The 11,463-nt window shown below is 48.2% G+C and overlaps 1 protein-coding gene across 1 annotated transcript in view; it reads left to right on the top strand.

The window, feature by feature from the left end:
• ralgapa1 (Ral GTPase activating protein catalytic subunit alpha 1) overlaps positions 1–11,463 on the top strand; it is an 80,200-nt gene that overhangs the window by 65,313 nt on the left and 3,424 nt on the right. Inside the window, 2 exon segments of the mRNA XM_048228325.1 lie at positions 8,206–8,330; positions 11,081–11,195. Of these exon segments, the coding sequence (XP_048084282.1) occupies positions 8,206–8,330; positions 11,081–11,195 (240 nt within the window).

Raw genomic sequence — 11,463 nt, 5'->3', positions numbered from 1 at the left:
TCCGTGCCGGACCCCCTCCTGTGCTTTCAGCGGCCGGGTGGCGATGGGAAGTCTTGATTGAGGGAAAGCTTGGGAGTCCTGGACCTCGGCTGACGAGGTGTTTAGGATGCATGGCACTGCCTGTGATGAACCCCCTCGGAGTCAATCAGCTGCCACTAAAAAACTCGCAACACTTTCCACACAACACATACACACGTCTCTCTCTCTCTCTCGCTCTCTGTCTCGCTCTCTATCTCCATTTCTCCGATGATCTAGCTCCACGCTCTGAGCTGAGCCAAGCCTGTTCTCATCTCCTTATCACTCAGACTCTTTCTTGTTTGGTCATTTACAAGCTTGGGGAAGACAAAAGAAACCTGAAGCTCAACACCTCTGTGTTTACGAGAGCTTGTACAATAGTCACCCTAGTCGTCCTCTGAATGACTCATTGCTGAAGGCTTCTGAAAGGTGTTAAAGGAGAATTCCGGTGTGATATTGACCTAAAGTGTGTTGAAACATGATACCGAGTGTGAACGTATGTTTCATAGCTTACCTCGGCTTGTCCCCTGCACTCAGAAATCTGGCGCTAGTGAGAGAGAGCGATGGGGTGGGATTGTGAAATGACCGCACGTCGGATCGGAACCTGGGTCCCTGTGGGCGCTTGGACCCATGTGGCATGGACGCTGATGCCACCTGCGCCACTGCTCACCCAGCATGCGGTGTTGTTGTTTTTGTTTGTTTGTTTGTTTAATTCTGCGTAAAGAATAGTGGGGACATTAATTCTTTTGATCATTCCTCCACATAGACAATGATATTGATTATTCCCTTAGAGATCATCTGATGACCTCAATATTGGTGTGATGTCGATTAGTGTGCTGAATGAGCTGATCATCAGAATGATTATAGATCAGCGATTTATAGGTGAACATAACATTTCACGTGTTTAAATGTATTTCCCACTCATGCGTGAACAAAACACCAGACTCGAGGGGTCATTCACACCATTGAGTTTCCTCATTGAGAAGCATTCCGGCGTGCACCATCCGCTGTGAAGCGTGTCCTGTTTCCCTGGTGCTGTGCTGTGGTGCTCCATCCATCCTCTGGCTCAGGGAAGGCAAAAGGCGAACAGCTTAGGGGGAGATATCCTTCATCTGAGCCCACGGGTCCCTCTGCCTTGTCTGGGGGCCAAGCGCGGGGAGGTAGGGACCAAATCAGCTTAGGTGGAAAAACGCGAAGCACAACATGCGTGACAGCAGATGGCTGGACTGTCAGGCTCACCTAATCAATGTTTCTACGTCATTGTGTGTGTGTGTGCACGTGTGCCTGTGCGTGTGCTTGTGTGTGTGTGTGTGCCTGTGTGTGCCTGTGTGTGTGTGTGTGTGTATTGCCTGTGTCGATGCTGGCGTGTGTGTGTGCCTGTGTTAGGTGCCGCAATGCGTCGCGTCGCGTGCGTCGTCGCGTCGCGTCGCGTGTGTGTGTATTATTATTATTATTGTGTGTGCGGCGTGTACAAGTGTACCCTGCGCCCCCATCCCTTTAGGACTCTCATAACATTCGGTTCTTCACCCATGTGCACCTCTGACATTAAATAAACGTTGCCTTTCGCGACAGTTTAGGAATTACACACACACCCTGCACCTACCTGAAGTCACCGAGGCGTTGAGGGTGCGATAAATAGGACACGAGGGGCCGTCACTGATCCTCAGAGGCCATCTTTCATTCACACAGGCCGCTGCCCCCCACCCCCACCTCAATTGCATTTGGCCAGGTGATTAATAGGACGGCCCTGTGTCGGGCGCAGGGAACCAGGCGCCCAGATCGCTGGTGCTCCGCGTGCCCCAGGCTACGGTGCATTAAGCCCCGGCTATCTCCCCGCTCATCTGTGGGACATTGGCTAGTAATGACGGCACGGCTTGGGCAGGGGAGGGTGGGGGGATGCTCAGCCAGGCTCCGCAGCAGCGTCCCACCTAATAAAATCACTGTTAGGGGGCCTTCGATATCGCAGCCATCAGATGGAGGAATAAAGCGATTAGCCTCCACTCCAGGGCACACATAGATTTCTGCAATTACAGCCTGTAAAACTCCTCAAATTCGATTATTTATGCAATGTTTCTCTCTCTCTCTCTCCCTCTCTTTTTCTCTTCCTCTGTCTCTCTCTCTCTCGCTCTCCTCTACCTCCCTCTGTGTTCTCTTGTTCTCTGTTGCTGGTGGGTTCACAGGGCTGGGGCCTTTGACCTGGAGTTGGGGGCCTTTTTTTCTCATTTTTTTTGTGTGGTCCATTGATCCGTTCAGATTATTAATTTCTTACGCAGTGGTTTATATGACCTAGAAGGCATAATCCAAGCCCTGTAATGTGGGGAACTGGGGGCTTCTTTTGTATTGGTGAGGAGTTTACATTAATTCTATTCATTCATTCTATTCATCCCTTCATTCCATATCATTACCTTGTAGAGTGCAGAGAACATTCCCTTATCATGTTTTGTTTTTCGACATTTCTACTCATGTTTTCACACTAACTGTAAGTCAAGTCAACTCAGGTTTATTTATATAGCACATTTCATACACAGAGGTCATTCAATGTGCTTTACATAAACAAAAGCAAACAGTAATAGCTAATACATTTAAAAACATAGAAAGGCAATAGTCAAAGAAGAGTTTAATAAAGAATAAAAAAGAAAACATAAAACACACAAGGTAATAGTGCATAAAAGGGCACTAGATTAAAAGTGTTTAAGAAGTAATAATTAAAAGTCATAAAACAACATAGAATGATTACTCAGTGATAGTGATACTAGCCAAACACCCAGTGGACAGCAGAACTCTATGGAGATTCTTGAAGTAGGGTAATAAGGTTAATAAGTCTATGTCAAGTAAAGCCAAACTCATAGCAGAGAGAGGTTGTGGAGAGGTACAGCATGGAGGATGGAAGCTTGTGGTTTGGTACACTCTTGCTGTCACCTTTTGAGTAGACTTTGTGTGGAGGCTTTATTTTTTATTATAATTTTTTTTGTTGTCAAGACAGCCACAGCTCTGCAGTCGACAGTGTCCTAATTGGGTCTCGTATAATTGCTGTTATACAACAGGCCGTGGCGGTGGAGAGGCGGTCTGTATGGTGCTGTGCTCTGTGTGTGTGTGTGTGTGTGTGTGTGTGTGTGTGTGTGTGTGTGTGTGTGTCAGGCCGCAGTGTTAGAAACGAACACCGAGGTCCCTACCCCGATCTCCCGCCGGTCCTCTCCGCTCGTCTCCTTCCCACTGTGTCCTTTTCAGGGCTGCCAGTGGCCCGCGCTCCTGAGGAATCCTCCGCATACTGCACCACAATGGACACAGATGGACGGGGAGGAGGGTGCCGAGAATATGTGCAATTAGAAGCCTTGGTCCCTGTGGCCCTGAAGTAGAGGTGTGTGTGTGGGGGGGAGAGTGTGTGTTTTTTGTTTTGTTTTTTACGTGTGCAAGCAAGTGCAAATGTGAGATTACAGTGTTGTCCTTCAACTAGGCTTAGACACACACACACACACACACCACACACACACACACACAGACAGACACACACTTGTGCCATTCTCGCTCTCCTGTGGCTGTCTTCTTCCAGACGAGAACCTCCTGGTAATTGCTGCTGTAAATTGGCATTCAGGAATTAGCAGGCAGAGATATGGGCTGTTTTGGCTGTTATGGCCCAGACCGGTGTCTCTCCGAACTCCCAGAGCAGCCTCCCTGAAACAGAATGCCTCCAATCAATATCCCCTCATTCTTTCATATTCCACACATCCGCTCATTCGTCCAAAAGGATTTCCTTTCAGTTTTGGCCGTTAGGCTTAACTGCACTGTCAGTCTCAGTGAATTATGTTGTGAAGATATGTTTATCTTGGTGTTTGTGTGTGTGTGTGTGTGTGTGTGTGTTTGTATGCACACTTGTGGATCATCTGAATTTAATTCCTATTCATGTGTTAAATTATTGTGCAATAGTGTATATGATGAGGGGGTCAGTGGGTGTTACTGATCTTTTACATTGATTTCGGTGTAGACGTTTTGTTGTGTGTGTGTGTGTATGTATGTGTGTGTGTGAGAGTGCTTGAAGGTGAGTAAGTGGTGCCCAGCTGCGATGTTCCTGTCCACCTCCTTGGCCCTGTCCCCTCTTCACAGCAACTCCTTCATGGATGCACTCGTCCTCCAGAGAGGACTAGCATCCCTCTCTTCCTCTCTCCTCTCTCCTCCTCCTCTTCCACAGAGCGCGAGCACAAAGTGAGCCTGTGTGAGAGGAATCGAGGTCACTAGATAGCGAGGAAAGGAGGAGGAGGAAGAAGGAGGAAGGGAGGGAGAGAGAGAGAGAGCAGGAGTCATCAATTTGGAGGCTATCAGCGCTAGCATGTGGGCCACGGTGAATTAACACAACGCAGGGGGGAGTGTTCCTGGGCCCTGGCTGGTGCCTATCCACCACCACCACCTCCCTGCCACACACACACACACAGGCACACACACACACAGGCACCTCTGCAACACTTCCGCCCACCCACCACCCTCCGCACCCCTAATGTGCTAACAAGCGCGCCCCGCTGCCGTTTCTTCAGTGGCAATTTCACCGGCTCCTCTGAAAAGCCCGGGAGTCGAGCGCCGTGACAATGAAAAAGCTCGGCAGGAGCTGGCAGCATTCTCCCCTATGAGGCGCATGCACTACCTGCTCCCCTACTCCTCTCCTCTAATCTCATCTCTTTTCCTCTTCTCTCTTTCTATGCTCCTCTCTTCTCCTCTCCTCTCCTTTCATATCCCCTCCTCTCCTCCACGCTCCTCTCCTCTCTTCTCTCCTCTCCTCTCTTTCCCCCTCTCCGCTCCTCTCCTTTCTTTCCCCCTCATCTCATCTTCAGGGTAAATTAGTTTGTGATAATTTACAGTGTCTTTGTTAGCTTTTTTCATATTTTTCTCTTTTATGTAATTTATTTGTTCTTTCTTTTTTTTTTTTCTTTCTCTCTCTTTTCTTTTTGTTTGATGAACTTCATCATCCCCCTCTTTCTTCTTTTCTTTCTCTCTCTTTTTGTCAGTCTGTTTCATCTCATCTCATTCTCATTTTCCTCTACTTTCACTCTCCCTTACCCCATTTCTACTTGTCCTTCTCCGTGCCTAACACTCCTCTTTTTCTCTTCATCTCTCTCTCTCTCTCTCTCTCTATCCATCTCTGTGTGTCTCTCTCTCACACACTCCCAGGCCACCCTGAAACAACCTACATCTTTCTACAGACACCCCCTCCCCCACCACCACCACCCCCACCCTCTTTCTTAACAAGCTGAGCAAAAACCACCCCATCAGGAAATTCAATTACAGTAGCGTGTAGGTAGCAGGTCTAAAGCCGGGGCCCCTATTTGCTTTTCAGCTTGTTAATGCAAAAAGACGGGCGGCCGTGATGGAGAGATGGAAAGTGGAGAGGGCTGAGGAGGGAGAAGAGGGTGTTTTCTTCTCCGCCTCTTTTCTCTCCTCTCCACACCACAATGAGGGGACACGGAGTCAAGAGCCGAGGGGGGAGTTGTCGTCTTGGCGACGGGGCGGCATTAGAAGTGTGTCACCGGGCTGGGTTAAAGGTTCATGAGGCAAGGCAGTGGCGAGATTACTAGGGAGGCAGCCCGGTGGGCAAAGGCTTCGCCAAGCGCAGAAGATACAGGCAAACTAAAACTAGCACCGGTCACGGGTGTCAGCTTACACCTCTCTTTTGGGTTGCTGAGCGCTGAATAAGCACAAACCGCTTCTAATTAGAGGGATAAGGCATGGCCAGGCTTTCTTTTAATGTAACAGCTTCTTCTGCTGACTGTTGTCCATTCCAGTATCTCTGTCAATCTCTCAATCAATCAAATGTTTTTGTTTTTGAAAGTCATTTAAAAGGCACCATCCCTGTAGCCCCTCTCTCCTCTCTTCTCTCTCTCCTCTCTCCCCTCTCTCTCTCCTCTCCTCTCTCTCCTCTCTCTCATCTCTCTCCTCTCTCTCTCCTCTCTCTCCTCTCTCCTCTCTCTCTCCTCTCCTCTCTCTCTCCTCTCTCTCTCTCCTCTCTCCCTCTCCTCTCTCTCTCTCCCTCTCCTCTCTCTCCTCTCTCTCTCTCTCTCTTGCTCTCTCTCTCTCTCTCTCTCTCTCCTCCCTCCTCTCTCTCCTCTCTGTCCTCTCTCCTCTCTCCCATCTTTCCTCTCTCCTCTCTCTCTGCCTGAGTGTGTGTGGAAATGACTCCTTGTGTCTTCTGTCAAGAGTTGCTCACTCACCCACCTCAGCGAGTGCATGTCCTCCACATGTTTCCTATGTGTATGTGTGTGATTGGGCTAATTGGTTCTGTGTCTGATTTGACACACACACACAGTCACACACACACACACACACACACACACACACACACACATACACAACACACACATACATACAGAGAGAGAGAGAGAGAAACTAATTAGCTGGAACAGGATGAGGTGGGGCAGTGTAGGATCACATCTCCTCAGGACGTGGCAGCACCCAGAGGAGGCAGCCTGGATGCTACTGGATGCTGGAGCTCCCTGCCTGCTCTCTGCGCACCTCTCCTGGGCACAGCGCCGTGGGCTCCCCTACCTGTAGAAATGGAGAGAGGTTTTGTGTGTTTGAGTGGTAATGCATTTCTATGTGAGTGCTTAATGTGCCTGTATGCGTTATGTAGACACATGAGAGGGAGGTGTGTGTTTAGGGGTGAGGGGGTGATTGTCTCTGTGTGGTTGTGTTTCAGTGATTGTCTGTGCGTGTGCGCACGTGTGCTCGTGTGTGTGTGTGTGTGTGTGTGTGTGTGTGTGTGTGTGTCGTGTGTGTGTGTGTGTGTGTGTGTGTGTGTGCATGTGTACATGTGTGTGTGTGTGTGTGTGTGTGTGCTCGTGTGTGTGTGTGTGTGTGTGTGTGTGTGTGTGTGTGTGTGTGTGTGTGCTCGTGTGTGTGTGTGTGTGTGTGTGTGTGTGTGTGTGCGCGGGGAGTGAAAGAGGCTCTCTCCAGGTCGTCTCACTTGCAGGGCCGCAGTCAGACACGGGGAGCCAGGCAGGAAGTGGCAGGCGGTGGGAGACAGGAAAAAGGCACATGACACATACGCTGGAGTCCACACACACACACACACACACACACACACGGGTTCACACTTCACTTCTGCAACTGCTGCTCCTCACAGACATGTACTGTGTGTGTGTGTGTGTGTGTGTGTGTCCACTCCCAACAGAACGTGGAAAGAGAAACACATCCTGCAATCCACTCCTCTCTTCCTCAACCCAGCATGGTCCTACCTCTTTTCTCCCCTCTCCTTCTCTCCCACCACAGCCCCTCTCTCCTCCTCCCTCTTCTCCCTCCATCTCTCTCTCTCTCCCTCCCCCACTGCCATGGCCTCTGTCTCTCTCTCCTTCTCTCTCTTCATCTCTCTCTCCTTCCATCTCTCTCTCCCTCCCCCTCTGCCATGGCCTCTGTCTCTCTCTCCTTCTCTCTCTTCATCTCTCTCTCCTTCCATCTCTCTCTCCCTCCCCCTCTGCCATGGCCTCTGTCTCTCTCTCCTTCTCTCTCTTCATCTCTCTCTCCCTCCCCCTCTGCCATGGCCTCTGTCTCTCTCCTTCTCTCTCTTCATCTCTCTCTCCTTCCATCTCTCTCTCCCTCCCCCACTGCCATGGCCTCTGTCTCTCTCTCCTTCTCTCTCTTCATCAAAGGTCCTTCTCTAGGCCTGTCATTGAGCCTGTGGATCTGCTCCAGTACGGCATTAATACAGCCGACGTCCCAGCCCATATGCAACTTAATCCAATCCTCTCCATTTAGGGAATACCGTCGTTTTCAGGCCCATGTGCTCCAAACCTAATGCAATCCCGCCCATTAACACAAAACCATCATTTTTCTTAACCGAATAAGGTAGACAGTAAGATGGCCATTGTTGCCCAATGTCATCTTATGTAAAAGCAATGACAGGTCCGTAATACAGTTTGTGTATTATGGAATGGTAGCTTGAGTCCCTTGACTTTCCCATTCTTGAATTACAGATGAGGTGGGATTGTTTTTTTTATTGTTTATTGTTTTTTTTTTTTTTTTTGTTCCTAAATGAAAAAAAAATGTTGTTTGTATGGATTATGGGAGTCCATGGTTTTTAAGCTGTCTGTGGAATGATTGTCTGTCATTGTTGAAGTGTTTGTGTTTATTTGATAATGTGTTTAACTGCACTGTGTAGAACTCCACATTGAATTACAGTGAGACAACGTTTACCTTAACCGGCCGCCCTAGCTACGAGGAAAGAGCCCGTTACCTAGAAACCATTGTCCAGCATCACCTGGAGCCGACCACCTTTGAGGACTATGCAGCGCGTGTTTTCTGCCCCGCTCCTAACCACCACCTCTCCTCCGAAGCAGGTAAGCCGGCCAATCGCTTGACCCTCCCCCTCCCATCACCTTTAACCATTCAGCAAGCCTTGGCACCCATCAATCATTCCTGGGGGCGGCAGCTTCTGCACACGTGACACTTTGTGCCTTCAGTTTCACTGGAAACATGGAAGTGAACATTAGGTCTGGACGCTTCCTCATGGTCAGCATGGGCAACACACACACACACACACACACACACACACACACACCAAGAGGCCATCCTCACACACACCACTCTCTCGTGTCCAGACTGTGTCATTTCCATCACCAGCATTACTACCGCACCGTATATTTTAACACACTCTCTCCCTCTCACTTCCTCAAGCACACACACACACACACACATTCTTTCTCTCTTTCTCTCAGTCTTTCTTTCTTTCAGTCTTTTTCTCACTCTTTCTCACCCACACACACTAATACCCTCTCCCTGTTTGCCCATCTGTAGAGACAGAGGCAGGTTTCTCACATATGCTGGGTGGAAAGGTGTGAAGTGCTCTGGTTTTCACTAGTCCGATGGCTGCACACACGCACACACACAGAAACATAAGGTATATTGAGACCTACTGCTTTACTTCAACTCCATCTTTTCTTTTTTGTAATCACACACACACACACACACACACACACACACACACACACACACACACACACACACACAGGAGATGTGGACAGGACTGTTAATGCTAAAATGTTCTTATTCCTTAATACTGCAACATTGTCATTTCCTGTCTCAAAATACATTCCTCTCAGAAATAGTTCAAATGAAGCTCTGAGAGAAATGAGCAAAGACATAATTTATTTACTGCATAAAGATTACACTCATTTGTTTGGTAAAACACTGAAAGTCAGTGTTTTCTATATCTCATTTTATTTATTGTTCAATCAGTTGGTGGAAGAAAATAAATCATTTGATTTGGGATTGAAAAACACCAGCCGCTGCAATGAGTGTATATGCAAGTGGGGCTGTTTTTCAGTCTCAAACGATCTTTCGTTGATTGAGTTCTTCTCTTTTGTTAACACCAGTCCCCTATGAATTTTCTGCTCCTTCTAACACACCAAGTGATACATTTTTTTTTTTCTGTTTTTTTTTTCTTCTGTTTTCCATTTGATTTCATTTCACTTTTTTTTTGTTTGTTTGTTTTTCTTTATCTTATGTTTCCCCCCTTTAGATCATAATCTATCACTTGTGTATATCTAAAGGTAAGATAACCCTGGAAACGGCCGTAAGAACTGAGGCTACCTCTCCTAGTCCTCCTCTTATCTTGTGCTTGTAACAAGGTTATGAGCTCTCTCTTATCTCTCTCTTTCTCTTTTAGACTCTTTCTCCCTTTCTCTTCCCCTCCCCTCTCCTCCACTGACGACATTCTGCCTTTCTCTTCCCCTCCATCTCTGGTCCAGGAGAAGCCTGCATCCTTCATTAACTCATCTACTGCATGCAACCTGGCTAACACGTGCACACTCACACACACATTTCCACTAACCTCAGTGCAACTGAATGCAACTGAATGTTGTGTGCACACTCGCGCACACACACATCCACCCAGTCCCTCTGCTTGTTATGTTCACGTCCTCGCTCAACACACACCACCCCTTCCGGCATGACCTACGTTGCACCTGCCCTCTGCCTTGTCATGAGTGCACATCTTTGTTCCGTGTCATGATGACCATCCATCTGCTGGTTGGGGGGGAAAGTTGCACAGATCCGATCCCTCGAATCCCGACTCCAGACTCGGCCTGTTTCGAGTTTACCTGTGCGTAAAAGCAAGGCCCAATCTGGGTGATTGTGTGGTGATAATGTTAAGGATGCAGTACTGGCACACCTGTCTCTTGTTTGGCGATGGTGCCAGCAACCGCAGGTGAGGTTTGGCAAAACATTAATGCACCTCTGACAAGGGATCTTCCCATTGGTGTCTGTAGCTAATCAACAAAGAGAAACAGACAGGCTAGATACCAGTAAGTAAGGTTTGTGTGTCTGTTTGTGTGTTTATGTGTGTGTCCAGAGTTTACTCTTACAAAGGAAAATGTGAACAGTTTGTTTGTATATGTGGCATTTGCGTGTGTGTGTGTGTGTGTGTGTTTTGATTGACTTGGTCCTGCTTTTTCTCTTGTGTGTGTTTTTTCTCTTCTCTATGCACCAGCTGTTGTCTCCCTCTCGGCTTGTTCACTGCTCACGCCTCTTTATCTTTTTATCTCTTTGTCTCTCCCTGTTTTTCCTTCCCTCCTCTCATCCGTTTTTCTTTGCATTCCTGTTCTCCCTGGCTCCTGTCCCCCCATCATGCTCTCCTCCTCCTCCTCCTCCTCCTCCTCCTCCTCCTCCTCCTCCTCCTCCTCCTTCTTCTCCTCCTCCCAACATTCCTCTACCTCCCCAACTCTTCCTTTGTCTTTCTATCCCCCCCTCTACCCCTCTCTTTCTCTACCTCATAACTCATCTCCCCTCCCCTCCCGTTTTCTTTCTTCTCTTATCTGTACCCTTTTGCTCTTCCTCCTTCTCTTCTCTATCCCCTCTACTCATCTCCTCTCCTCTTCTCTATCCCCCCTTCTCCTCTCCCACTCTCCTCCTCTCTTCTCCTCTCCTTTCCTCCTCCCTCGTTTCCTCTCTTCTCTCTCTCCTGTGCCACTCTTTGCTTCCTCTCCTTTCTCTTCTCTGCTCCTCTTTTTTCCTCTATATTCCCTCTCCTCCTCTCCTCTCCTCTATCTGTTGTTTCCCCTCCCCCCTCTCCCCCCTCCACCACCCAAAGAGAGAAATGCTGTGGTGTTTCTCCTCCTCCCCAAACCTCCACTAGAAAACATTGGTCTCATCAAGGTAAAGGGCAAAGGCTTGAAAAGGAAGGTGTTTCACGCTAGCTGTGAATGGTATGCTCCAAACTCAGCCAACGGCAAAGTTCTTTCTTCTTTCTTTTTCCTCTCTCTCTCTCTCTCTCTCTCTCTCTCTCTCTCTTTCTTTCTCTCCTCTCCCATTATTGGTCTGCTTCATCTCTGTCCATCTTCTAGTTTAGTTCTTTTTTTTTTTTTTTTTTTTTTTTTCCCCTCTGTTGGAATGATGTTCTCCTCTCGTCTCCCAGACCTGTGATCTCCATCTCTTAGATGGATTAGGTGTCATGTCTCTCTGTGTTGATTAGTG

The sequence above is a fragment of the Alosa alosa genome, chromosome 19 (assembly GCF_017589495.1).
Source record: "Alosa alosa isolate M-15738 ecotype Scorff River chromosome 19, AALO_Geno_1.1, whole genome shotgun sequence".
NCBI lineage: Eukaryota > Metazoa > Chordata > Actinopteri > Clupeiformes > Clupeidae > Alosa > Alosa alosa.
Note: the sequence above shows the minus strand (reverse complement) of the source record. Positions and strands in the feature narration are given on the sequence as shown.